General features: G+C 58.7%; 3 protein-coding genes and 1 long non-coding RNA gene across 6 annotated transcripts in view; 1 reads left to right on the forward strand and 3 right to left on the reverse strand.

The window, feature by feature from the left end:
- Positions 1-379: 379 nt before the first annotated feature.
- Positions 380-2,719, reverse strand: LOC103610048. Of its 2 annotated transcripts, XR_552186.1 has the most exons (4): positions 2,374-2,719; positions 1,625-1,668; positions 883-991; positions 380-686 (listed from the first exon to the last, which is right to left on the reverse strand). It is a non-coding gene; the product is annotated as an uncharacterized LOC103610048 (long non-coding RNA). The 2 variants fall into 2 exon arrangements; XR_552185.1 differs by lacking the exon at positions 2,374-2,719 and having other exon boundaries at positions 1,625-1,839.
- A 7,217-nt stretch (positions 2,720-9,936) lies between these two features.
- Positions 9,937-13,715, forward strand: EDF1 (endothelial differentiation-related factor 1). The gene is made up of 5 exons (XM_008594286.1): positions 9,937-10,091; positions 11,791-11,842; positions 12,238-12,398; positions 12,705-12,798; positions 13,479-13,715. Exons 1-5 carry the CDS (start codon positions 10,014-10,016, stop codon positions 13,538-13,540), a joined length of 447 nt encoding a protein of 148 aa, XP_008592508.1. The 5' UTR covers positions 9,937-10,013; the 3' UTR covers positions 13,541-13,715.
- A 1,652-nt stretch (positions 13,716-15,367) lies between these two features.
- Positions 15,368-24,648, reverse strand: LOC103610051 (apical endosomal glycoprotein-like). Its single transcript, XM_008594289.1, has 29 exons — positions 24,603-24,648; positions 23,713-23,847; positions 23,469-23,642; positions 23,251-23,376; positions 22,941-23,071; positions 22,770-22,854; positions 22,495-22,620; positions 22,131-22,268; positions 21,956-22,044; positions 21,694-21,867; positions 21,359-21,443; positions 21,072-21,260; positions 20,805-20,933; positions 20,513-20,644; positions 20,292-20,416; positions 20,097-20,208; positions 19,836-19,952; positions 19,506-19,640; positions 19,264-19,400; positions 18,976-19,195; positions 18,756-18,893; positions 18,465-18,583; positions 18,285-18,375; positions 18,071-18,217; positions 17,796-17,930; positions 16,753-16,880; positions 16,543-16,651; positions 15,744-15,922; positions 15,368-15,607 (listed from the first exon to the last, which is right to left on the reverse strand). Exons 1-29 carry the CDS (start codon positions 24,646-24,648, stop codon positions 15,566-15,568), a joined length of 3,693 nt encoding a protein of 1,230 aa, XP_008592511.1. The 3' UTR covers positions 15,368-15,565.
- A 1,589-nt stretch (positions 24,649-26,237) lies between these two features.
- Positions 26,238-27,498, reverse strand: part of PHPT1 (phosphohistidine phosphatase 1) — a 2,392-nt gene continuing 1,131 nt past the window's right edge. The window contains exons 2-3 of one of the 2 annotated variants that reach the window (XM_008594288.1): positions 27,015-27,166; positions 26,238-26,464 (exon numbers count right to left, since the gene is read on the reverse strand). In XM_008594288.1, the coding sequence (XP_008592510.1) occupies positions 26,372-26,464; positions 27,015-27,166 (245 nt within the window). In that variant the 3' untranslated portion in view covers positions 26,238-26,371. Of the gene's footprint in view, positions 26,465-27,014; positions 27,428-27,498 lie in introns of those variants that run through there. The other variant, XM_008594287.1, reaches the window with a different exon arrangement.

The following is a 27,498-nucleotide window of genomic DNA, read 5'->3' on the forward strand; positions in this document are numbered from 1 at the left end:
GGGCGGGGACCCCTGCCGCGAGCCGAGGATGAGACCCCGAAGCCCAGGCCGGGTTGGGGCTGCCCCTCCAGCACCCACGGACGGGAGCGTCGCCAGGGCGGGGAGGGCGGAGCCCGCGGACAGCCCGGGCCGAAGCCGCACGGGCCGGGTCCCCGCTCGGTGGCCTGGCAGGACGGCCGACACCTTCACGGCCCCGCCTCTGTTTCGGTTACATGTATGAGAAAAAGTACCCAAAACCTGGCACACTTAAAGGGTAATTAAGGGGCATGGGTCCCCTTTTGGAGTGATAGAATATTCTGCAACTAGGCAGTGGTGATTGCTGCCCGACATTGCGGACACAACAAATGCCACTGGGTTGTACACTTTAAAATGGTCTAATGGCGAATTTATGTTTTGTGAGTTTTACCACCAAACGAAGAATGCACAGTCTGTGGCCTCGACACATGGGAACGCGGAACACGCAAGTGGAAACAGGACATGAGGCAGCGTTGGTTTGAGGCAGAAAAGAGGTGCAGCCGTGGGAGGGCTGCATGTCTGTCCCACTACTCCTACCAAGGGCGCAGCCAGAGGCGAGTCTCGTGTAGCTGAGACCAGCAGCTATGACGGATTCCCTCCTGGGTACAGGCTTTGCTAGACTTGAAAGCATCATCTCGTCTCCTTCTGTGAGGTGGGAACTGTTCTTTCCACTTTGCAAAAAAGGAAACAGGTTTGGAGAGGTAAGGTCGTGTGGCACTTGGAACCTCCACCCCAGGGGTTCACCTGAAGCAACCGGAACTGCCCAAGGATGGAACACACTGAGAGACAGTGCAGACTCTGAAGTTACATCGCATGTGCAGGCCATGCTGCATGCATCATTGCTTGGTTCGGAGTCAATTCCCCTACCTGAAACCCACATTCCTGGGATGGACAGCAAGGCCTTCCTGCCTCCGACAGAATTCACGTGGGGACTAGATTCCCTTCACTTCATCGAGGCTTTGTTTGCCACCAGCAGCTGTGGAAACATTCTAAGTCACCACCTGCAGGCTCAATGAGGTTTCATTGAGCCTAATAACTAACTGAGCTCTCAGGTGTAAGGAGTTATCTCCACTGGCTGCATCTGGGAAGCCCGAAGCTGTGCAGAGAATCCAGCAGCCCCCTGGGGAGGGAAGGGCTCACCCGCCGCAGAGCACGGGCTTCCTTCTCCAGAAGTGTCCTGCCTCGCTAGTGCAGGATGGTGGCAGTGCAGGGGGCTGGGCTCCGGGCCACGTCAGCCCCGCCCCACGTCCAGAAAAGATTTCCCAAGCAAGACAAACGCCCATATCCCTTGGTGGCCAGCACCGACAGGGACTAACGGCACTGCTGCCGGGCCAAGCTCCAAGTCCTCATGCCAGTGCTTCTGTCCTGAACACGCCTTACCTCATTTTAGACCTTCCTGCTTTCAGAGGATTTTTGCATGCACACCTTTTTAAAATTTTTGATTCTGTCGACAGGCCTGGGAGGCATGCAGAGTTGAGAACACAGAGAGAGAGGGTCGGAAGTGTGCCCTGAGTGGGAAGTGCCCATCCCCACCCACTAGCTCTGAAGCAAGTGACACCTCAGTCCCGGGGACTTGCCCCACTCGCTAGTGCAGAAAAGAGTGACTCACTTTGGTTGTCGGGCAGCTCAGGGGATTCCCACATAGGTTCCTTCCTGCCAAAGAGAAAGCAAAAGTCACCCTGCCAAGGCAGCCACTGAGGGCAGGGGCAGGGGACGTCCCCTCTCAGGAGGGGCCCACAGCTTCCTCCCACTTCCTGAGGGCTGGGATCAGGGCAGCTCAGGCCTGGACATGGGGACATGTGGGCGCATTTCCTGTTGGCCCCAGGCTCCAAGGCACCGAAGAGACAGCCGTGGTCCTGGGCCTGAGGGTGCTGGTGGTCCTGGAGAGAGGTGTGGACCTGACCAGGCATCAGACACTGTGGTGGATGCCAGCTGCTCACGACTGCGCTGGGGGAGGCCCGACGGCTGCCCATGGGCCTGAGGGGCAAGGCTGCCAGGGCCTCCCACTCTGCTGGAAGGCAAGCAGTCTTCCCCCACCTCTGACAGCCTGACACCTGTCACTGCTCTCTCTGCTTTTTCCCTTCTTGTGTTGGTCCTCTGAGCACAGAGCCCTGTGGACAGTTCCCCATGGGCCTGAGGGGCAAGGCTGCCAGGGCCTCCCACTCTGCTGGAAGGCAAGCAGTCTTTCCCCACCTCTGACAGCCTGACACCTGTCACTGCTCTCTCTGCTTTTTCCCTTCTTGTGTTGGTCCTCTGAGCACAGAGCCCTGTGGACAGTTCTGAATACTAGTGACTGCTCAGCTTCCCACAGGTGTGGCTGGTTCCCTTGGAGGCCCACACCTCGCATCCATCACTCACTCAGGCCTTGCAAGGACAGGGAATGGCTTGCACACAGGGCCAGCAGGCAGGAAGGTTGACCTTGACCCCCACTCGGGACCTGGACGTGGAACACCTTCTGTGTGCCTGGTGCTGTCCCCAGGGGGCAGGTCCCCCTCACAGGGGTCGCAGTCCACTTGTCCACTTGAAGAGCTTGCCCTGAGGTCAGCCCTGTGCTGTGGCTCCTGGAAGAAGCCGATTTTGCACTCGCTCTGCAGCCATCTGATGAGCATTTCCAAAGAGGCCAGCGCCCGCTCCAGGCTGGGATTCCCCTGTGCCAGTGACAGCGCCAGTGGGGGTGGAGGACAGGGGAGTGGGCTTCACCTCGGGCCAGTGCACAGCCCACCACAGCCCACGGCGGCCCAGGGAGGCGGCAGATCTGAGGTCCCTCCTTGGTAGCTCCTGGAGGTCTTCCCCAGGGACACCCCTAATGAAAGGGGAAAGAGGTGGGGTGGTGATGTTAAGTGACTGCCTCCAGAGGCCAGGCGGCGTGGTGGCACAGGAGGGAGGCATCAGCAAAGGCCACTCCTAGAGGGTTGGCCCAGAGCCAGCCCCAGCTAGGAAGACCCTTTGGAAGTGGGAGCCCAGCCACGTGTACGGGTTGCTGCGTAGTGCATGAGCAAAGGTGGGAAGAATGGGCTGCCCGCCTGTTGGCATTTCCCGTGGGCCTGGGGAAGGTGTGCAAGAGGGTGGTGAAGGGGGTGGCAGGAGGGGAGAAGGGCGCCCCCCACGATGCCCCTCACGCTGTGTAAGCCCTGATGGCGGGACTGCTGCAGAGACGTTTGTGTCAAGGGTTTGGGTCCCCGTACCAGCCAGCTGCCAAAAACAAAACAAAAACATTTGTGCTTTAAGCAACACAGAGTCACTTCAGAGGCTCTGGAAAACACCAAGAAGAAAGATCGCCCCAAATTCCCTCACCTGGAGACAAGCTCTGCCAGCACTCAAGCTTCTGACCTGCTGTAACTTTCCCCCTTTCAGACAGCTTCAGAACACAAATGTCACCCCACACACCAGAGCCACAGCCGATGACAGCCTCACATGCAGAAAGCTGAGGGGCTGCCCTGGCCCACCCACCTCCACTTGCTTGGGGCAGCGTGGCCCCAGGGCCTTTGCAGCAGCCAGTCCTTCCCAGGTCTTAGGGTCTCAGCATGGAGAGGGTCTCTGTCCTGGTGGCCCTAGCTTGAGTGGGTTTCTCTTCCCCACACCCATTATCCCTAAGAGATGCATCAGAAGCCTTCATGTGCTGTGAGCCCCTTGAGGGCGGTGGCACCTTTGGCCTCATTCGGGGCTCAGTTCCTCGTCCTTGTTGGATGGGTGGAGGCATGGGTGCAGAGCAGGTGACTGGACAGAGTTCTGTCCCGGGGACACGTTTGGTAGCTGGAGTGGCAAGTCGGCGCACACCACCTGCTGGCCAGAGCCGGATCTACCGCCAGACTCGTGGGCCTTCGAGAGATGGAAGGCGTGACCCCTGCATTCTGCCCACTTCCCTGAACCTCATCTGCACAAACGTGCCACTGAAAAAACAGCAGATAACATAAAATAAATTTTACAGCACCAAAATGAAAAAAGTGATGGACTAAAACTTTTGTCACATTAACATACTTTTCCAAAAAAAAGGGGGGAGAGGTACTGATACCAACATACTGGTTTTTTGCACAAACGAATAATAACATTCTAGGTCAATTTCTTTTTTTTGCACCGCACTCAGCCAGTGAGCGCACTGGCCATCCCTATATAGGATCCGAATCCGCGGCGGGAGCGTCGCTGCGCTCCCAGCGCCGCACTCTTCTGAGTGCGCCACGGGCTTGGCCCAGGTCAATTTCTGTTTTTGAGTTTTAATGTCTGCCAATTTGATGGCTTTTTCGAAACTGGCCTTTTGCTCACCGTCATGCTCAATAGACAGCACAGCTATGTTTATCTGTCTGTCTTTCCTCAGAGTTGATTAGAGAGCACTTGTTATTAACCTGAATTTTGAAAATTGTCTTTCACTTTAAGCCACTGATACACCATGTTAGGAAGAACCTCAAACATAGGATATGATGTTTGATGGAGACTCATAAAACCTCCACATAAGAGAACACTCTAGAAATTGCAATTCTGTCCATGTCTTTCTTTCTTTGAGGCTGATCCTAGTGGCCTTCAGACATCTCTGCAGTTGAAGAAAATGTAAATTCAAATGAAAACTCCAAGTGGCCACACGGACTGATGACTGAGACAACAGGCACAGGTTAACACAGGAACTGGAGCACAGAGTTCCACCAGGGCTGGAAGTACAAACGGCTCCCAAATTCTAGGAACTTCCTCTAGAAACAAAGTGTGTAGCTGGTCGCCACATAGAATACAATGCCTACTAAACGACGGGTATTTAAAGTGTATAAAGCGAAGCTTACATGAACGTCAAAACTCAGTCACTGCGGCAATTGTTAGCACTTAAGGCAACAAAAGATATTTTCATGGAGGAGTATTTTATCACAGACATTATTTAAGATTCCTAGCACGCAGTAACAATGGAAAGCAAATGAACTTTTAGTGAATTTTGTCTCTTAAAATTTACCCTTTGGGCCGGCCCGGTGGCGCACTGGATAGTGCGCCGCTTGGGAAGCGCGGCAGCGCTCCCGCCCGAGGGTTCGGATCCCACATACAGACCGGTTCCCACTCGCTGGCTGAGCGAGGCGCGGGAGCAACACCGAGGCTTGCAATCCCGTTGCCGGTCCCCGGTCCGGTACGGGGGCAACACTGAGGGTTGCGATCCGTTGCCGGACACGGAAAAAAAAAAAAAAAAAAAAAAAAAAAAAAAAAAAAAATTTACCCTTTGGGCCTGCCCTCTGGGTTGCAGGACAGGGTGGCACGCTGCATTGGCACCATGCAAACCCAAGTGCCCAGGCACCCATGCTGGCAGGGCTGCCTGGAGGGGCTGAACAGTCCAGGTCTGGCCAGAAGTCTGTATAAGGAGCAGCTGGACCCCCAGAGCCCCTCCTCAGCCAGCACAGTAAGGCAAGATTTTCCCATGCTCCTACAGCAGGCAGCAGGTAACGAATCCAGGGGCTCTCCAGCCTCGGGACAGCAAGCTCTGTTCTTCTACCCTGTGGCTCCCACAAGGCCAGCAGCCAGGCTAAGCAGGAGACAGTGAGGGTACATGTTGCTTTTTAGGGCCCTAGAAGAAATGGCTCTGTCCCACCTGATCACCCTGCGGAGGAGCCAACACTGGAAAATCCTGCCAGGCACACAAGCCTGCCAGCTGCTCCCTTGCCTGCTCTCTGCAATGTGACAGATAGCCAAGGATCACCAAAATACAGGAAGGGACTTTTGCAGGTGCTGGGCAACAGGCAGCATAAAGCTGAGAATCTGAGAGAAGGGAGATGTACTCCCCGGCTGACCTACACCTCTCTGGCTTTCTGCTTGGGAACAACCTCTTTTATTTTATTTTATTTTATTTTATTTATTTAGTGGCTGGCTGGTACTGGGATCCGAGCCCTTGACCTTGGTGCTGAAAGGTGGCACTCTAACCAACTTAGCCAACCGGCCAGCACAACCTCCTAATCTTGGCACAGAGGGGTGGAGACCAAGCTGAGCAAGGTAGCCCTTCTGTACCAAGGAGTCAGAACCCAGAGTTCAGGCAGTGTGAGCAGCTGGAATTGGCAGGACAGGATAGTCAAGAGGAAGAGCTGCACAGAGGGGTCCGGAACTCCCTGTGGGGGTCTCTGTGGGTCCTTGGCTGAGCATCTGACTGCGCACAACAGGGCAGGACTCTGTGAAGTCCAGCACAGAGCGGCTGCTACAGAGCTGAGAGAGAAATGAAGATACTAGAGGCTGACAGTGCTGGGAGATGTTGGAATTCTTCCTACCCATAATGAGAGTCATTGTTAACACTCGGGCACTCAGCTGAGTCTACAGAAAAGTCAGGAATAAGGATCAAGCCTTAGGTTATGGCCTACTCTGGACCTACCATAACAAGGTTTAAACCAAGCCTTAACAGGATCATGGAGAACCATCAGTGAATGAACTGCCTGCCGGAATAAAACTCAAAACTCCACGAAGAAAGACATTTTAATCCAGACTCCATACAATGTGCCTTTCTCTATGTCCGGCATAAATTTACTACATGTGAAAAGCAGCAGGAAAACATGTTCTATAATCAAGGAATAAAGCCATCCATAGAAAGGACCATGACTTGACCCAGATGGTGGATTTAGAAGAGCAGGACTTTAATGCAGCTGTTATAAATATGTTCAAGGACTTAAAATAGAACACAGTTGTAATGAATAAACAGATTGAGGTAGCCCTTCTGTACCAAGGAGTCAGAACCCAGAGTTCAGGCAGTGTGAGCAGCTGGAATTGGCAGGACAGGATAGTCAAGAGGAAGAGCTGCACAGAGGGGTCCGGAACTCCCTGTGGGGGTCTCTGTGGGTCCTTGGCTGAGCATCTGACTGCGCACAACAGGGCAGGACTCTGTGAAGTCCAGCACAGAGCGGCTGCTACAGAGCTGAGAGAGAAATGAAGATACTAGAGGCTGACAGTGCTGGGAGATGTTGGAATTCTTCCTACCCATAATGAGAGTCATTGTTAACACTCGGGCACTCAGCTGAGTCTACAGAAAAGTCAGGAATAAGGATCAAGCCTTAGGTTATGGCCTACTCTGGACCTACCATAACAAGGTTTAAACCAAGCCTTAACAGGATCATGGAGAACCATCAGTGAATGAACTGCCTGCCGGAATAAAACTCAAAACTCCACGAAGAAAGACATTTTAATCCAGACTCCATACAATGTGCCTTTCTCTATGTCCGGCATAAATTTACTACATGTGAAAAGCAGCAGGAAAACATGTTCTATAATCAAGGAATAAAGCCATCCATAGAAAGGACCATGACTTGACCCAGATGGTGGATTTAGAAGAGCAGGACTTTAATGCAGCTGTTATAAATATGTTCAAGGACTTAAAATAGAACATAGTTATAATGAATAAACAGATTGGGAATCAGCAGAGAAGTGGGAACTATTGAAAAGAATGAAATGGAAATTTTATTATTGAAAAGTATAAAAGGTACAATATCTGAAATAAAAACTCTGTTTGGGCTTAATATCATATTGGAGATGGCAAGAAAAAAAAGATCAGTAATCCTGAAGAAAGAGCCATAGAAAGTATCCAATTTGGAGAGAATAAAGATTGAAAAAAGAACTGTGGGACATATCACCCAGAATCACATACATTAATTGGAGTCCCAGAAGAAAAAAGAGAAAATGGGACAGAAAAAATACATATATAAATACTAGTAAAACTTTCCTAATGTGATGGAAAACCTTATACAAATCAAAGAAGATCAGCGAAGCTAAGATAAATACAAAGAAAAGTATACTTGTGCATATCATAAGTAAAGTGGAGACCAAGAGAGGATCTTGAAAGCAGCCAGAGGACATGTCCCATAACCTGCAGGGGATAAGAATACAAACGGATATGAGAGACAGCTGTCGGAAACAGTGAGAAGACGACGGTGTAACACTTATAAAATAGTATGTCCTTATTATCAGGTGTAAAATAGAGACACTTTCAGTTAAATGAAAGATGAAACAATTCATTTACAGCCAATGGTACTACAACATACTAAAGAAAACTATTCAGGCTGAAGGCAAGTGATGCCACAGAGAAACTCAGACCCACAGATACGAAGGAACAGCCATCTCTTTGTTTTTCAGAAAGCTTTGGAATTGTCTTTTTTCTTCTCTATGCATGAAGATAAATGGATAACTCTGGTAGACTGCTTACCTCAAACAGTGTCGATAGAGGATTCATTAAAATGACAGTGGTGTGGCGTCTCTGAAGATATATGAACTGTTCGCTGGACCTCCTACAGCTGGCTCTCCGTGCCAGTAGCTGCGGCTTCACCTGGGACTATTCTTCTTTGGACCGTGAATAAATTGAAAGAACCCCAGAGCCAGGAGCGAGTGTGCACAGGTGACCCCAGAGGGGGAATGGGTGGGTGGTGGGGGCAGCCTCACCAAGACACCTGCCTACATACGTGCCCTGATGGTAGGGAGTGCCAAGGATGGGGCAGCAGACACCTTCGTAGCATCAGGTCTGGACTCCTGACCCAGGGCCAGATGGCTGTGCTGATGGATAGCTGCACAGATGACACCAGGTCTAGACGCTGCCTCCTCCAGCCCAAGCCAATCAGAACAGGTACACTATGGAGCTGCTCAGCTTCATTTGCAGGGTCCTTGCCACGCCTCTGGGAAGGGTCTTCCCAGTGGTTTCATGCAGTCGAGTGTTGATTAAATTCACCAAGTAGGCTATTTTAACTGGAATCTGTTAAGACCTCCACCTCCTTCCAGGCGGACTCCACCATCTCACTCTCCCTGACATCCAGCAGCACTGGAGTGAAAGAGGGAAGCTGAGTTGAGATGCAGTTAGCCAGGGTTTATGGGATATTCTTATGCAGTTCAGTCATCTTGCTGGCTGCCCTGGAGCAGAAATATCCTTAGGCTGCTGATTACCCACCCGCACAATGCTGGGCACTGGCAGTCAGCAGGGAGTGAAAGACAAACAGGGCTTATATGTTCTGAGCCGGCAATGCATCTGTGCAGAACTGCAAGCAGAGGACTTAGTTCCCCCAGTGCCTGGGCAGAATGAAATTTGTCCCCTCCGAGAAATGTACTCGATAGCACGGCATACACAATTTAATTCTCCATAAATCTTCTTCTCTTTTTGGATGGTGATTGAATTTATCAAAATTCTTAAACAATGAGCTCATCTGTGCAAAGCCTAGAGTTTTACTGCAAACCAGTGTCAATGCTAACAATTAGATACAAATTGGATCAAACAATGTCTGAATTATCTATTTTTCCTGTAAGGCAATTCTGCAAAATCGTGATGAGGCAATTAAATAGAATGGAGCCTAAAACAGCAGCAAAAGCATTAAAGAGGTGCATCAGTTAACACATACAATCGTTATTTTTCTGAATTTTGTAATGCTTCTGGAATTTTTTTTTTTTTGGCGGCTGGCTGGTATGGGAATCTGAAGGCACTTTTTAAAAATTTATAATTTAGTGACTTTTCTCATTACACAAAATTATTGTAAAATAAATAAAATATTACATAATAATTGTAAAATAATTTTATACATTACACAAAATGGTGAGGGGGTCTTCAAACAGTACATGGAAAGATCTTACTATCTTTTAGTTCTGTTTTTTCACAAACTTTTCGAAGTACCCTGGTACAAATTACACAAAAATTCATTTCTGTAACTAATTTTGCTTTCCAAGTCTTGCATTCTTTTCTTAAAGAGAGCCCCCTCCCCGCGAGCTGCACGTTTCGGGCTCCACACAACCTGCCCCCAGCATCTCCCACGGCGTGAGCGCGGCTGCAGAGCAGGAGGGCTGCCAATGCGTGCAGGGTGGCAGCGCGCTGAGGGGCACGGAACCCGCGCGGCCGCACGTCCCTCCTCTCCTGTTCCGGCACGACACCCGCGCCCCTACCCCGTCGGCGACCCACCCCGTCCCCAAAGGTGCGGCCAGGAGGGCCGCGGGCCCACCGCCTGGGAGGGGACGTCGCGTCGTCGCGCCGGGTCTCGAGCAGCTGCCGCGGAGCCGCCGTGCGGACGCCCGCCCCCGCCCGCCCAGTCATGGCCGAGAGCGACTGGGACACGGTGACGGTGCTGCGCAAGAAGGGCCCTACGGCCGCCCAGGCCAAGTCCAAGCAGGTGCCTCGCCCACCAGGAGCCGCCCGCCAGGGCCCGGGGCGCGGATGGGGATCGTGGGGCAGGGGCTTGGAGACAGGGAGCGGGGACAGTGCTGGAGGCCAGGTGTCAAGGAACTGGGACGGAGGGGACAGGAGCTTGCGGACAGTGCTGGGAGGCCGGTGGGAGAACAGTGGTCAAGGGACTGGGACGGGCAGCGGGAGTTGCAGGGGGCGCGGACCAGCGGTGAGACGGGGGCACAGGTCTGGGGTGGGACCAGGATGGGGGCGAGGGACAGGAGCGGAGTTGGGAGACCAGGACTGGGTTGGGGGCAGAGAACAGGGACTTGGGGCAGGGACAGTTTTTAGGGACCACTGCAAGGACAGGGGTCTGAGACATAGGGCGGGGGCAGGGGGCGGGAATGGGGAAAAGAGTGGGGGACCAGCGCAAGGATGGAGTCGAGGTCAGGGCAGGGACCGCGGCGGAGACCAGGGGCGGGGACTGGTGCAAGGACAGGGGTTACAAAGGGGACCAGGGGCAGTGGAACTGGGGGTGTGGGGAACCAGAGGCGGGGACAGGGCTTGGGGGCGGGAGATAGAGACAGGGACAGGGCAGGGACTGGGCGGGCACTAGGGCAGGGACCAGGACAGAAGGAACGAGGTAGACACGGGGCCAGGAGGCAATCTGGGGATGGGGTTGCGGCTCTCAGAGGGTTCTCTCGACTCGGTTCTACTGCTGTTCACCGGTGGGATGCTGCCCAAGGAGCCACCCAGGTGCCTTGAGGGCTGTGGGGGGCCTGTCTCTGGTCTGGGGTGGCCTAGATACCCAGCATGCGGGTGGACCCTGCTTTGCTGATTCACAAGGGTAGAAGATGGGCATGCTCCCAGTGGTATACGGCTGATCCATCCAAGCCTTGTGTGTGAATCCAATGTAGTGGGGGGGTCAGGGGGAGGTCAGTTCAGGAACCATCTCTGCCTCATTTCTACCCTCAGGCAGCCTTGGGCCAGAGCCTTGGATACACAATGGGATCAGGCCATGACCAGCTGGGGACAGCATCTGTTGATCTGCCCTGGGCTTGTCAGTTGTGGTCAAGACCAAATTCACTCTCCTTTTCTTTTAAAGGAAACTTGATATCCACAAGCTAGGACTCGTGTAAACAATTTTCTAGAAAGTGTCTGAACATATCACACTTAGAATGTTCCAAAGTCACTTCTCTGAAGCGTTAGAGGCATCATGAAATAGATCACATTAATGTTCAGTGACTGTAGATCAGACGGTGTCATTGTTACTGGTAGTGTTTCCCAGAAACTTGCAGGTTTCCATGAGATGCATCATGTATGTTTTATTAGGAGCCATATTCAGAGGGAGGCCACACCAGATCAACGCTTGGCGTTCCTTCCTGCTGTGGCAGGAGAGTTTAGCAGAGAAATAGATCATTTTAAATATGATTTCTAAAAAGAACCTATTAGCCTGTCTTTCTTAATAGCAAAAGAAGTGAGCTGTTTCTCTTTTCTCAATAGCAGTTTATTGTGAGTTACCTGAATATTTGATCATAGAAGATTTCGTATGATGAGCTTGGGTTATTAAACCCAGCATTGCATATCAGTCCCTCAAAACCACTGGTCATTAGCAGTGTGCTAATTGGCTAACAGCAGCCTAAATTGGTGTGTGCCAGACACTGCCAAAGCTAATTTTAATCAAAAAACATTTTCTGATTTTCTAGGCCATCTTAGCAGCTCAGAGACGAGGAGAAGATGTGGAGACTTCCAAGAAATGTAGGTACTCGTGTTTCCACTTGCAAAATGAGGGTGTGCTGTTAGGATTTATCTGTAGATGGGGGTGCTGTGGGTAGGCCTCGAGGGACCTGTGTCAAGAGTCAGAGGGACCGCTGGCCCCTGAAGCCGGCTGGAGAACTGGGAGTGCCTGTGATCTGATCAGATGAGCTCTGGCTGGCAGAAGTTCAGCAGGGACTCTTACTGCCTACCCACTTCCCATAACTGAGTGAAAACCTTGGAACTCCATGCTGTTAGGTCTGTGGATTTGGGGCATCCTGGCTGCCTGTGTCGCCCTGGGCTCAGAGAGCCTGGTCGGTCCAGTTACCCTTCCAAAATCATTTTTCTTCGGATCGATTCCAAACCCTCTCCTGTGCTCTTGCCTCACACCGACTCAGGGGCTGCTGGCCAGAACAAACAGCATTCGATCACCAAGAACACTGCAAAGCTGGACCGGGAGACTGAGGAGCTGCACCATGACAGGGTGACCCTGGAGGTGGGCAAAGTGATCCAGCAGGGTCGGCAGAGCAAGGGGCTGACCCAGAAGGACCTGGCCACGGTGAGGCTCTGGCGCTTTCGTAGCTCCCATTCTGCGGCTGTGGGTTTGAGGAGGCAGGTAGACAGCGTTCAGAGCACACCTGGACGGTGGGCTCCACCTGCCTGGTGACTTTGGGGGCTTCAGTTTACCCTTGCCCCCACCCCCAGGCACCTTGAAGGCCTCTCGGGAAGCCAGGTCAGACCAGCTGTAACTTCTAGCATGAGGCATGGTTGTGTGTGGGTGTGGATCCCAGAGTCTCCAAGAGCTGCTCGGGCTGATGGGGCATGTCCTTACTGAAGATACATGTAACGCACGTCTTCTCTGTAGAAAATCAACGAAAAGCCGCAAGTCATCGCAGACTATGAGAGTGGACGGGCCATTCCTAATAACCAGGTTCTGGGCAAAATCGAGAGAGCCATTGGTGAGTGTCCTTGTCTTCCTTTGGTTGTGGCTGGGCAGCTGCCCTCTCCTTGGTGGGGGTGGTGAGGACGGGGTTCTGGGGGCACCCTGTTCTCTGAAACCACAGGAATTCTGCCTAAGAGCTTTACTCCTCGAGGCAGCACGTGCTATTGGAGGATGATAGGGACTCTGGAGCCCTCAGAAAATCCCACCAGCGAACAGCCTGGGATCCCTCCCTTTGCAGTCCCTTCACCTCCTTGCTGTGGCCAGAGCTCTCCTCTGAGCCTGAGCACGGCAGGGTCAGCGACCCTCCGTGTTCTCCCTGCTGGGGCATTGACCACACATCACGTTCTGCTCCCACACTGCCCCTTTGTGGTGTCAGCGTGGTGGCCAGAACATGGCTCTGCAGAGAAAGCCCTAGTTCATCCAGGAAGAGATGTTCATTCTTTGCTTCCTGGGATCGTCAGACTCACGCTCTTTTTAAAATTGGACCTGAAAACCAGCAGAGTCGCTGTGCTGAGAGCCCGTGAGGGGGGGTGGTGTCCCTTCTTTCCTAAGGGTAGCCCTGGGAAGATGTCACGGGGGCAGCTTGAGACAGGGGAGGCAGCTGGTGCTCAGAGTGGACACCTGCTGCCACCTTGGGGTGTCCCTTGGTGCCGCAGAGTGGCAGCACAGCGGGCGGTGGCTGATGGCTTATTTCAGGCCTAAAACTCCGGGGGAAGGACATTGGAAAGCCCATCGAGAAGGGGCCGAGGGCAAAGTGAGCACAAAGCCTCGAAGTCAGTGTGTTCCGGCTGATCTCCCCGGCTGGGTCCCCGACCAGCGGTGCTGCCGTGGGTCTCCTCGCGTGGCTAAGCGGAACGTGGGTGTCCAGCCTGCGGGCACCCTCCTCACCCACACCTGCTGTCAAAACACAACAAAAGCTTGCGAACTCCTGGCTTCTCCTGTCTTGTTTTTCTCCCTCCCCCCGTCCCTCCCATTCAGGTGTCAGACGCTATCTTCCCCTCCCATGGGCGTCTGCCTGGGGCAGTTCTGAGGACCACCCCCCCATGGAGGGTGGGGGGGCCAAGGCTGGAAGAGAGGCTGGGTGGCGGCTGTACTGCTCAGCCTCCTCTGCAGCCTTCTGCCTGGCCGCACTCCCTGGACCACAGCTGTGGGGAAATAAGGTGGGTTTTCAGGACAGACGCCCGTAGGTGTCCCCTGGGGGCTTTGGAGGTCAATCTCTCTGCTCAGAGCTCTTTTCTCCTAGGCCATGTGCTTGGACAGTTAGTGGGCATCAGTCAGCCTCGTGGCACCTGAAGACGCAAGACAGCGTCTAGCCATGTCCAACTGCTGCCCTCCCTGGGACCAAGTCCCTGGGACAGGCCAGAGCCCAGTGGCTGGTGAGGGCGCTGTGCCCCCAACAACTAGGGCTCCTTGGGGCAGGTGAGTGTCCACAAGGTTGGGTGGAGCCTTCCTTTGGGCAGGAAGGGAGCACCTGGCTGCACAGGTGTGGGTATCACTGCCCTCCCCAATGACAGCTACCCAAAGCCAGGCCTCAGGCCCCGAGTCCCCTGTGTGGAGGGTCAATGCTGTGGGAACCACCCCTGGGTTAGAGGCGACTCTGCTTCCTTAGGACAAGGGTGCTCTGTGGGTGCCCGTTTGCGCACACACCTTTGTGGAGGACCACACTCCCCCCGACTTGTGAGGCCGAGGGCAGGGCTCAGCTTGCCTGCCTGTGGTCTGCTCAGGAGTGTCCCGGAAACCATGTGACCTCAGCATCGGAACCTGCAGCCCTGGCATTGCTCAAACCGTTATTATGGGTCATGGCCATGGGGATATTTATCTGAGACAGTGGACATGGGACACTTATCACAGAGAGTGGATATGGAGCCCTGTATTGTGGAGAGTGGACACTGGGATATTTATTATGGACAGAGGACCTGGGGTCCTTAATCATGGAGAGTGGACATGGGAACATTTATGGACAATGACAAGGGGATCCTTATTGCAGAGTGGACAGGGCACCTTTATCGTGGGCAGTGGACATGGGGACCTTTATTGGGGACAGTGAATACAGAGACGTTTATTGCAGACAGCAGAGTGGAACAGGGACCTTTATCACAGACGGTGGACACGGCTGGGGTGTGTCCCCCCAGGCCCGCTCTGTCAGACGGTTCAGTACATTTTTGCTCCTCAGTGTGTCCCTGCACCTGTGGATTTATTCCATTCCCGTCCTCAGTAGACGCAGAATCACCCGCGAGGCAGGGGCTGGACAGGGGCTGGACAAGGCCGGGGGCTGGGGCGCTTGTTTCTGCCCAGCCTGGGGTGGCAGCTGCTCCGGGTTCTGCTGGGTTGCCTCCGTGCCTGCCCCGCCCTTGTTCTGGGTGGGGCCTGCCTGCTTCTTTCACCCGACACACGTGGGGCAGGGCTGCCCTCAGTCTCTAGCTTCCGAGCTGCATTGAGACGCAAGGAGATGCCCCAAGCTCGTTCTCAGATCTTCTCAGGTCAGGTGTGGGAATCCTGACGAGGCCCGCCTACCCACTGGCTGGCGGCATGTGGACGCACTGACTCAGCCTGTGAGCTTGGGTTGCCCCCACGGGCATGGGGCAGGACCCCCCAGCCACATGGCGGGCAGAGTCCCTGAACAGGGTGAGGGACACGGAGGCTCAGTGTGTCCTCCAAGACTCTGCAGCCTGGCTCAGCCTGGGGGTAGGGGCAGGTGTCCAGTCCCTGGCCAAGGTCGTAGTTCTGGGGTCTTGAGTGTTGGGGATGTTCTTGCAAGGAGCCAGGACCTTGTCTGGGGTGGTCTATGGACCGTTGGTGACAGACGCCGGGAGAGTGACGTGATCCTAGGAGGAAGGGAGGGGCTGCATGACGGAGACTGAAGGGGCAGTGAAGGGTGGGGCCACGCCCTGCAGCAGTCCCGTCACAGCCGAGCACAGAGGCAGGGGCTCCTGCCCACCCATGCACACCGGGGGCTCCTACCGTGTTGAAGAGGACATTGTCAAAGCCGGGGGCCACAGCCTCCGTCTCACTCTGGAAGGGGCAGCCCCCCTTTCTGCGCAGCCAGTGCCGTCCCCCGACTCCCAGCAGCACCATGAGCATGAGGAGGAGGACGGTGCCGCCGACCACGGCCGGCACCGACACAGGCACATCCGTGTCCCCTGTGGGCCGCAGGCACATGAGGCCCGGGACGTGAGCCTCCACATCAGCCCTCCAGTCCTGGTGCCTGGGTCCAGCACCCCATACCCAAGGCTGAGGAGGAAGCCTGGGACCACGCGGTCCCCTCAGCCCCTGCGGGCTCCTAGGGCTTATTCTCTTTAAAAGGGGGAGTCATGCTGACTAGGCTGGGAACCTGCAGGCAGGCCACAGCTGTGTGCAGACCTTGAGGGTCACGGCCCCAGCTGGACACCCCCGTTCTTCACAAAGCGACAGCAACTAGTGACCACACAGAGGACAGGCCTGGCCGCAGTCTCTGCGCTGTCCTGGGAGTGGGTGCAGGGGGCATGGAAGCCACAGCCAAGCTGGGCAGGCCTAGGGACAGCTACCATGGGCACTGAGGGCTGATGCAGCTCCCCAGGGACAGCCCAGGTGACGGACCCAAGACCAGTGGGACAGAGAGTGGAGAGGGCACAGGGCCTGGCCTTGGCAGTTCCCCCAGCCTCCTGCATGCAGGGCACTAACAGCCACGGTCCTGTGCACTGCTGAGCCCAACAGACCCAGGCAAGGGCTGGCCGGCCCAGGCCCTCCTCTCAGCAGCCTCAGCCTGGCGCCCAGTGCTCACCCTGGCCGGGTGTAGGCCGCTGGCAACGCTGCTCGGCCAGATACTCAACGTCATCCAGGGCAATGGGCCCCAGGGCTGGCTGGCCTCCCAGAGTGGCTTCAAACACGATCTGATGGGGAAAGAAGAGAGGCCGGTGGGCTGGAGGAGGCCACACAGGAGAGTCTGGCCGAGGCCCCTGAGGTCTGCTGTCTCTGGGCAGCCCAGCCTCACCTGGAACTCTTTGGTGCTGGCCACCTCCACCTGGACTTCCAGCCACTGGTGCCGCAGATGCCCGCCCGTGCCCCACACGGCCAGCTGGCCCTGCGTGCTTCTCAGGAGCACCCTCAGCTCGCCCTTGTCTGAGAGCAGGGGTGCCAGAGCAGGTCAGGCCTCAGGGTCCCTGGTGGGCCCCTGAGTGCCTGACCTGGTGCAAGGTGGGGCTGCTCCTGCCCCCTGCCCCCCCCCGCTGCCCAGACATCCCAACCCCTGCCCCCTGGCACCTGCCCCCCACTGCCTAGGCACCTGCTGCCCCAGCCTGACTCACAGAAGTGCTCAGGAAAGCCCATGTAGTACCAGAAGCAGAGGCAGGAGGCCTGCGTAGCTGGCAGTGGCTCACTGCGCAGCCAGGCCGCCTGGCTCCCAGAGCCCAGAACGCTGGTTTCAAAGAAGGCAAAGTGTCCTGGGAACAAGAGAGGGCAGTAACCTGAGGGGGGCATGGGGGGCAGGCCCAGCTGTGCCGTGGGGTAGTGGTGGGAGGCAGTGGCATGTGTGGCTGCAGGGCCCACCTTCCCCAGCTCAGGCCCCCTGGCCCGTGCGCACCTGCCTCTGTGCCCAGGGTGTGGTCCACGGGGGGCTGGAGATAGCGGGAGGGTGTGGTGCCACCACTCCAGTCCCAGCTGTACCTGCCCAGGCCAGGCCAGGCCAGGTGGCTCCAGCCACACAGACCAGACTCGAAGTCACAGGAACCTGCAAGGAACCAATCAGTGGGCACTGCCTCCCCCTTGGCCCACCCCATGTGCCGCAGGACTCCCACCTGGCCGAGGGCAGGCCCCGTCCTGGAGGAACAGGTCATCCACCGCCACGTAGGAATGCTCCATGCCGGCTGCCACGGCCTCGAACACCACCTGGAGGGGTGCAGGGCGGGATGGCCTTGAGCTGTTCCCGGCAGCCCTTGGGAGTGAGGAAGGGCTGCCCCCCGGCCCCGGGCGCTCACCCTCCAAGCCCTGGCACCTGCCCCCCACTGCCTAGGTGCCTGCTGCCCCAGCCTGACTCACAGAAGTGCTCAGGAAAGCCCATGTAGTACCAGAAGCAGAGGCAGGAGGCCTGCGTAGCTGGCAGTGGCTCACTGCGCAGCCAGGCCGCCTGGCTCCCAGAGCCCAGAACGCTGGTTTCAAAGAAGGCAAAGTGTCCTGGGAACAAGAGAGGGCAGTAACCTGAGGGGGGCATGGGGGGCAGGCCCAGCTGTGCCGTGGGGTAGTGGTGGGAGGCAGTGGCATGTGTGGCTGCAGGGCCCACCTTCCCCAGCTCAGGCCCCCTGGCCCGTGCGCACCTGCCTCTGTGCCCAGGGTGTGGTCCACGGGGGGCTGGAGATAGCGGGAGGGTGTGGTGCCACCACTCCAGTCCCAGCTGTACCTGCCCAGGCCAGGCCAGGCCAGGTGGCTCCAGCCACACAGACCAGACTCGAAGTCACAGGAACCTGCAAGGAACCAATCAGTGGGCACTGCCTCCCCCTTGGCCCACCCCATGGGCCGCAGGACTCCCACCTGGCCGAGGGCAGGCCCCGTCCTGGAGGAACAGGTCATCCAGCGCCACGTAGGAATGCTCCATGCCGGCTGCCACGGCCTCGAACACCACCTGGAGGGGTGCAGGGCGGGATGGCCTTGAGCTGTTCCCAGCAGCCCTTGGGAGTGAGGAAGGGCTGCCCCCCGGCCCCGGGCGCTCACCCTCCAAGCCCGCTCAGCCTGCACATCCACGCTGCCCAGGCGCCAGGCAAACCCACCGCTGGCACTGACGCTGAACACCTGGTGCCTCCTGCCCTCTTCCACATGGACCTGCAGGGTGCCTGCCACACCAGGACCAGCCCGGGTCAGCTGCAGTGGGGGCAGAAAGCCCGTGTGGCCCCACTTGGCTCCCCAACCTGGACACTGAGCCCAGGCGGCCTTGGCACAGGGGCCTGTGCGGACCCAGGCCAAGTCTCCCTGAGCCCCATGGGCATCCCGCCCACAGCCCCTCACCTGGGTTGCTGAGACTCAGGTGGTACCAGAAGGTCAGGCAGGCAGGCTGGGCCAGAGGCCTGTGTTCCTCTGAGGTCAGGGAGGCCACGTGGCCCTGGGGCAGGGCCTGGGGGCTCGTGTCTACCACCATGTAGGCGCCTGTGGGTGCCAGCGTCAGTCCACCAGGCCGTGGCCAGCCCTTCCGCCTTTTGGCCCTCCACAGCCCGGCAAGCTGCACTACCTTGAGCCGTCTCTGTGGTGTGGTCTGTTTGGGGGCCCCAGGTGGCATGGCCTGAGGCATTGGCCTGGCGCCTCCACAGGCTTTGTCCCCCGGGGGTGAAGCCACAGGTGGAGTCCTCGAAGGAGCAGCGCTTGGGGGCCCAGCAGGGACCAGGCCGCACGGCCAGGTCGTCCAGCGCCATGGTGCCCTGGTAGCCATCCCGGAGGCCCTCGAACAGCAGCTGGGGGCAGAGGGTGTCAGGCAGTGGGGGGCCCTGCCTGCACCCCCCACCTGGGCGCCAGGCCTCACTTGGTACTGAGTGTTGGAGTCCAGCTGGTGGTGGAGGGTGGCCCAAGCCTCATGCCAGTGGTTGCCATGGGTGCCCGACCGGGACCACAGGTATGTGTCCTCCTCCCCGTCCCGTCTCATGGCCAGGCGCAGAGTCCCTGGAGGGAGGTGGGGTTTGCACAGACCAGCCCCCGACTCCTGATCCCTCCCCAGGGCCCCAGTGGGCGCCACAGAGGCTCTGCCCAGCTCCAAAGCTCACTCACCAATCTGAGGCCCATAGAGGTGGTACCAGAAGCTGAGACACTCCTCAGCAGATGCTGGCACCTGGGGCCTGGTGAGTAGGTGGGCACCGTGGCCCCGGGCAGGGGGGTCTGTGGGGTCCAGCAGCATGAAGTAGCCTCCAGGGGGGACATGGAACTGAGCTGTGGAGATGCTCCCCAGGTCTGGGAGGCCCCCCAGGCCTGAGAGTCCCTCCTAGGTCAGTCAGATAGGCCCTTGGTCTGAGACACCCCCGAGGCCTGAGAGCCCCCCAGGCATGAGAGGCATCCCCTGGGTGTGAGAGCCCCCCTACATCTGGGAGCCCCCTGCCCTACCTTGACCGGTGGTGTGGTCATACCCAGGGCCATGGCTCTTGATCCAGTGCCAGTGGGCATCTGTGAGGTGGCCAGTGTGCCAGCCACAGGTGTCCCGCTCAAAGTTACAGGAGACCTCTGGATGGTGGCAGGGGGGTCAGCACATCCCCACCCCACCCTAGCCCTCCTGAGCCCTGAGAACATGGAGATTCCCAGAGGCGGGGGTCCCTCTAGGTGGTCTGAGTGGGACTCCCCAGGGGATGGCAGGTGGGTGGCAGGCACCTCGGTCTTTCTCCGTGGTCAGTGCAGGGCTGCAGTCCCTCAAGGTCACATTGTCCACCCCAGCCCCCTGCTGGCCAGGGCCATCCAAATCCACCAGACCGATGAACTCCAGCTTCACAGGAGGGGCACAAGGGAGGGGACCGTCAGACCAGAGTCCCACTTCATGCGAGCCCCACCCCAAGCTGCCCTACTCACGTGGAACGGCCGGCTTCGTGCCCCGAGAAGGACCCTGTCTTCCTTCCAGTCCCCAGCGCTGCTGCTTGGGGCCTGCCACACCAGCTCCCGGAAGCCGCCCTCCACCACGACCAGCGCCAGGAAGCCTGGTGAGGGGTCACCGTGGGTTGGCCATCTGGGACCTCTCCCCACCTGCAGGGAGCACTGGGGAACTAGGCGGGGACCTGGGGGGGGTGCAGTACCTTGGGGGTTACTGTGGAAATAGTAAGCCAGGCAGAGCACACAGCTGGGGCCGGAGGGGCCCAGGGGGGGCGTGAGGACGCGGGCCTCGGCCCTCCGCTGCCCCCAGGCCCTCTGCAGAGACAGGAAGTGCCCTGGGGGAGAGCAGAGTCACTTAGAACCCCATCCCTCCAGGACAGCCCCTGTCCCTGGGTGACCCTCCCTAGAGAGGAAGCCAGAGCAGGAAGACCACTCCACGGAAGCAACGCGCAGGAGGTTGCCGGCTGCCGGCTGCCCTGGGGGCTCGGGCCTCACCAGCAGCAGCAGCCCTGCTGGCGTCTGCACCAGGCCCCCTGCCCTCGTGGGCTATGAGCTGCCACTGCAACCGCCCCACGCTGGCGTCTTCCCAGCCCCCAGCCACGGCGGATTCGAAGTCTGTGGTGCCTGCAACAGCAGTGGAGCTGAACAGCCCGGGGACCCCAGCCCTGCCCGGGGACCCTGACTTCCCTGACCTCCCACGGTGGGGAGGGGTGGGCAGGGAGGGAGGACCCATCCCCCGCCCCGCCCTGCCTGCCCCTTTACCGCACTCCTGCTCGTCCTCGCCCCCCACACACTGCTGCTGGAAGTCACACAGCTGCTGCGGGGGCACACACAGGTCCCCACAGGACAGATGCCCTGACTCGCAATAATCCCGGAGCCACGGGTGGGACGGCTGGGACTTGGGGAGAGGGACCCAGGGCCCAGGAGGCAGCGTCTGCAGGGCGGACACCTCTGCGGGGGCACAACTGGGGTCAGACTGGGTTGGGGTGGGGGTGGGAAGGGCAGGGTTGGGGGTTTCCTGGGCAGGGCAGGGGCTCGGGCAGGCTTACCTGGGACTATTTTGCAGTGTTCAGACAGGATGAGGTCGTCCAGGCCCACGATGCCTCCGGGGCCAGTCTGCCCAGCCAGGAGGACCTGAGGGCAGAGGGGACTCAGGGGTGCCCTGGCACCAGGTCCTCCCGGCGGTCCACTCCTTCACACTCTCTCCCCACCCACCCACAGCTTGCACTTCGTGTATTGCTGAACACCTCTCCCACCACCACCTCTAACAAAGTGGCCCGCCCAGCAATGGCTCCAGGCCCTGGGCCCCGCTTCCCTGCTCTTGGCGGGGGCTCCCTGGACCCTGCCCCTCTCATGTCCTCTGACACTGCTCGGCTGGCCTCACCTGGAAGGGGTGGTCACTCTGGATGTCAACCCGGTCTCGGATCCAGGTGGCCCCCAGCTCCCCGTGGCGCCTCCGCAGCAGGACAGGAGCCTGGGGGTCGCCGGGACTCTGAGTCTGCAAGAACAGCTGGAGTAGGCCGGCCTCTGACCCGTGCAGGTAGTGATAGAAGATGAGCTGGAAGGACCGGGGACTGGTCAGGGCAGCCAGGATGGGTGCCTCAGCAGCCAGTACCAGTGTCCCTGAGACCCCCCTCCTTTCTCACTGAGCAGTTGTAGTGGCCTGAGGCTTGGAACTTGGGGCTGGAAAGGATAGCTGGGGTGCCGAGCTCAGCCACGGAGACCAGAAAGAAGCCTGTGGGGAGAGGGGAGGTGTGAGCCAGGGTTGCTGGGCCAGGGCTAGGGGGACAGGGTCAAGGCTGGGTCCCCTGTAGGCCTCACCCTGCACACTGTTCTGGCTGTGGTCATGGCTCGGCCAGCTGGGGTTCTCTCGGTCACCTGCACCGTGGTCCCGGGCCCAGCCTTCTGAGAGGTTCCACGGGCCCAGGCCTGTCTCAAAGTCGGTGGCCGTGTAGTGGCCTAGGGAGGCAGGGTGTCAGGGAGTCGGAGCAGGGCCTCTGCAGCCGTATGGCCCAGCTCCAGCATGGACGCTGATTACCCCACCCCAGATGGACGGACCAAGGCACAGCCTTCCCGGACAAGCCCCAGTGTTCTTTGAATGAGTCGGGCCCTGCCCAAAGGGCTGGGTCAGGTCTCCCAGTCTCATTCTGCAGCCCCACCCCCGCCCCCGAGCAGCACCCCTCACCGCAGGTGAGCAGGTCCTCGTCTGAGCGGTCCCCGCAGTTGTCCTCCCCATCGCACAGCTGGTGGGGCTCCACGCAGGCCTTGTTGCTGCAGTGGTGGTGTCCCAGGGGGCAGCTGGCTTGGGGGACTGGGATGGGGGAGGGTTCACCTTTCACCCTGGCCCCAAGTCCCTGGTGGGTGGGGGGCACGCTGAGGGAAAGCAGGGAGGGGCAGGCGAGGGACTGCCGCTAACCCACGGTGCCCTCCCAGGGTGGGACGCGTGACCCAGGGCCTTACTGGGCAGCCCACAGTCCCAGAACTCCACGTCATCCAAAGCCACGGCACCCCTGTGGGTGGCATTTCGGGTGGCAGAGAAGGTCACCTGGAGACAGCAGGGGTCTTTAGGACCCAAGTCAGGGCCCAGACCCTCCCCATTACTCCCACCCATCCAGACCACCCCCAGCTCACTTGGAAGTCACCCTGGATGCGGCCAGTGGTCACCACCACCTCCTGCCAGACAGGGCCCCACGGTCCCGAGCTGTGCCACAAGGTCAGTGTCTCCTTGCCGTGGGTCAGCTCCAGCCGCAGGTGAGCCACATCTGCAGCATTTGGTGTCCTGGGGCAGCTATGCCCAGCGTCTCCTCCCCAGGCTGCCTGCTGTGCTCTGACCCTCCCAGGCTTTGTGCCCTCCCCTCCCTTCCCCTTCCCAGGCCTTCCCTGGAGCTGCCCCATCCCCCAGGGCATCCCACCCCTGCTCTTGGGAGCCCAGGGCACGCACCTCCAGAGGCCGCCTGGTACCACAGCCGCAGCGCACAGGTGGGGGCCGCCTCACGCAGGACGGGGGAGCGCAGAACCGCCGTGGACGCCTCCTTCCCACGATGGGTTCCTACAGCCATGTACCAGCCTGGCCAGGAGTGAGGGGTCAGGAGACACCTTCAGAAAGCAAAGGGGGCACAGGGGACTGGAGGAGGGGCATGGAGATTCTTCCGTCCTTACCCAGGTCAGTGCCAAGCGTGTGATCTGAGTGAGGCCCAGGACCCTCCAGTGTGGCCCCTGCCCGATCTCGGAGCCAGCTGTAGCCTGAGGTGCTGATATCCCGCCAGCCACAGGGGTCCTGCTCAAAGTCGCAGGTGAAGGGAGTGCCCAGGACAGGCAATGCCCCGTGGTGACCTGGGAGAGCGTGTGGTCAGGTGTGCTGCCCATGAGCGCGGCCCCCGCACACCACCTGGCCCCGGCTCACCACACTGGGCCTCGTCTGAGCAGTCCCTGCAGTCACACACGAAGTTGCACATGGCTTCGCTGGGGCTCCTACAGTGGTTGGGGACCCAGGCCCAGCCTGGGGACCCTGCTGCTGGCAGAGTGACAGCCAGGTAGCCTGGGAGCAGGGTGACTGTTCATCCCCCTTGCCCAGGACTGTCTGGTTTTGGCACTGGAAGTTCCTTGTCCAGAAAAACCCCTCAGACCTGGGCAGCCCAGACACTGTGGGTCACCCTACTGTGGGGCTTAGGCCCAGGAGGTTGGGTAGGGAGGGGCCTGGGACCTGCTGAGAACTGCCATTGGAGGCCACTGTGGGGCTTAGGCCCAGGAGGTTGGGTAGGGAGGGGCCTGGGACCTGCTGAGAACTGCCCTTGGAGGCTCCGGTCAGGGCACAGAGCATTCCCAAGTTTTCAGCCGAGAAGAGGCTGGCTGCGTGTCAGGAAGGGGAGAAGGTGTGGATATGCGTGGACCCTCCTTGGGGTCACAGCAGCCTACAGTACCCAGCAGGAACTGGAGTGGCTGCTAGGAGGTTGTCTCCCAAGGCTCAGGGCCCCCACAGCCCACACCCAGCCCGAGGGTGGCAGATGAAGGCCTGGGGGAGCTGGGGGAGCCAGGTGGGCACCCACCCAGGCACTGCCTCTTGGGCTTACTTGCTTTGGACCAGCAAGAGAATCTCGCTCCTTGCTGGGCAATCTCCAGCCATGTGGCCCGTCCTGGGTCTCCCCCTTGCAGGCCGCCCAGGGGTGTGCCTCGCACCTTCCTTCCCTGGGGGGGCTCAAGCGTCAGCCCCAGCACCCATCACCACCACCCAGACAGCAGGCTCAGAACCCAGAGCCCCCAGCCCTGCTTCAGGAGCTGGACCAGATGACTCACCCAGGAGCAGGGCCAGGGTGGGCAGGAGGTGCCCCAGCAGATGCATGGCCAAGCCGGAGGGAGTGAGGCCCAGTGACAGTGAAGCTGGGTGGCCTTGTGGGGACTTTGTCTGGTTATCAGCCCGTGGTGGCCCCACAGGCTGACTCTGCTGTAACTGGAGGGGCACTTGACCTCTTCCAGACCGGTGGCCCCTCAGCCCAGCCCCCCCCATTGCTGACAGTGCTGAGCATCCGGCTGTAAAAGTGTTGCCAGGAGAGGCCACTGCCCAGTCAGCTCCCACCTGCCAGCTCCTTTAGAGTGAAGATCAGGCCCCAGTCATTATGTCCGCCTGCCCATCCCTGCCTTGCCCTCCCCAGTGGAGGTTCCCACTGGAACAAGGAGGGGCCAGGCACCCCACCAGCAGAACTCTGCAGCAGCAGCGTGGGGTTAGCAGAGGTGCCTCCAGCCCCAGCCCAGGGCTGGCACAGGAGGTTGAGTCTCAGGAGCTGCAGGAGTCCAGTGTGTGCCTCCCGAGCTTACCCCTGCATTCTCAGCCTCCAGGGACCAAGCACACCTAAGAACCAGTGCATAGGTTCTCCCTCCTGTCCCGCCTGTAATTCAGGCTGTGGATTCTCATCCCATCACGTATCGATCCCTCAGCAGCTGTCGCAGCAGCCATGTGCAGGGTGGTGCCAGGCCCAGGGTCCCGATGAGCCCAGGAACTTGTGCTCCTCAGGCACAGATCCACAGGGGGCAGGGTAGGGGCACTTTGGGGCTGTGGGAAGAGTGTGATATTTGGAGCCAGGCCCTGCCTGCGATTTCCGCTGGGTGATCTCGGAAGCTTGTTTTCTCCCAAGCCTCAGAGCCTGTAAAACTTGGCCACAATTTTTACAGGCTGGACAATCTGCCTCTATTGAGAACCTAGCAAGCTGACAGAGGTTTGCACGACTGCCCACCACGTCCCCACTGTGTGTGGGGCTCTCCAGGGCAGGGGCTGAGCTCGCACCCCACCCACCACCCTGCATGGACGTGGGGCTAGGGCTGGGGCCAAGAGTTTGGCAGGGTCCTGGGAAAGGGGCACCCAGCTCCCAGTCAGAGCCCCAACCTCCTGCTCAGAGTGAACAGGAGCCCTCGGTGGTCAGAGTGTGGCCATAGGACATGACTTGTGAGTCAAATCATGTGTGACCTTGGGTGGCAGACCACACAGGGACACTAAAACACTAAAGAGGCATCTAGAGAGGGCTGGAGCGCAGATTGACAGCAAAAGTCAATGTCAGCCTGGTCAGGGCAGGGTGACTGGTGCCCCTTCCTGCCGGGAATCCTGGGATGGGCCCGTGAAAGGGGGCACTCATGGGTGCCCCTGGCCTCAGCTGGGTGGAGGGACCAGGCACTGACTCCTTGCGCAAGGGCTTGTTGGGCTTCCTCCCAGATGTCCTTGGGAATAGCAGCCACGTGGAGGAGCAATTAGGCCATAAACAGGGGCAGCCCAGGGCCCCTTATCAGACCTGAAGGGCTGAGTGTGTGTGGCACTCCCTGGGCCTCCCCAGGCGGAGGAGGGGCCACCCGTGCACTCTGCCTCCCCCTGCTTCAGTCAGGAGTCTGGAGGGCTCCGCCCAGCTGACCCAGGGGCAGTGACACCAAGACAGAGTCCAGGGATGGCAGATGTGGTGAGACTTTTAATTTCTACGGGCCAGGCTGCCTGAGGTTGGCGGTGGCACGTTGCCGGGTGCACAAGGGAAATGCTGGCCAGCCCCTCAGGAGGGATCCCAGCAAGGGTGGCAGGCCAGGCCTCAGTAGCCGTCATCGGCCCAGGTGACCTCGTAGTTGGGGTACTTGACCTTGATCTTCTCAGTGGAGACAGAGTGCTGGGCACGACCGTAACCCTGGGCAGAAGAGATGGCTGCTAGTACCACCCGGCACTTTGTCCACTGTCCTGGCTCTGGGTCTCCAGCTAGCAGTGACACCAGGAGTGGGCGTGAGCAGGAGAAAGGCAGAGCCGGGACCCCAGAGTGCAGCTAAATTACCACAGTGGGTCCTTGGTGGACCCTGTGGCCTGAGCCACCAAGGGGGGCCCTGTGAGGCCTGTGTGCATCTGCCAGTGGGCTTTGTGAAGATGGAAGGTGGGGATTCTGGGGCCGGCCCCAGAACTGACTGTCCCAAGGCCTGGGACCCAAAGAGCTCCAGGGTGGTGAGAGCCAGCCAGACCTCTCGGACGGGGTGAGCGCACCCTGTCAAGTCTGAGAGCCAAGCAGGGGCTGTGCACTGCCCCTTGGGTCTGGCCTGGGCTTCCTACCCCTGGTGTGCCACGTGGGAGTGTGGGAAGGCAAGGCACCCTGAGCAGGTCTGCAGCTGAGACTGGGGGACCCCGGAATCTCAGGGTCTAGATCCAGGACAATGGGTGCTCACAGTGCCAAGGGTCTGCAGCCGGCTCACCATGGAATAGCCGTACACGTGGATCTTTCTGTCTTGGCTCTGGTGGGAGATGCGCCCGCCGCCCAGGCACTCACAGGCATAGCCCTTCTTCTGCATCTCGCCCGACACCTTGTCGTATATGTCCGCTGGGGAGGGGAAGGCGGCCTCAGAATGTGCCCTGGCCGCCCGTGGAGGCCGCGGATGACCTCCCAGCCGGGTGGAGGAGTCTGAGGCCCCAGCTCTGAACAGCTTCTTCCCCAGTGGAGAGGAATCCCCTCCAGGCTGAGACAGGGATGAGGGGGAGGAGGGGGAAGCGCCTGGTGCCGGGTACGGGGACCAGGAGAGAGGGATCAGGCCATGGCACCCCCATCCTGCAGAGGACCCCGACTTCTGCATGGCAGCCGGAGATCAAACTTCGCTGACTCGGCGCTGGCTCCGAAACAAGCAGAAACAAGCAGCAGCTCCTGGTCCGCAGCCTCCACTGACAGGCCCTGCCCCGAGCCCT

This window comes from Galeopterus variegatus, unplaced genomic scaffold, assembly GCF_000696425.1.
Source record: "Galeopterus variegatus unplaced genomic scaffold, G_variegatus-3.0.2 Scaffold10521, whole genome shotgun sequence".
Classification (NCBI taxonomy): domain Eukaryota; kingdom Metazoa; phylum Chordata; class Mammalia; order Dermoptera; family Cynocephalidae; genus Galeopterus; species Galeopterus variegatus.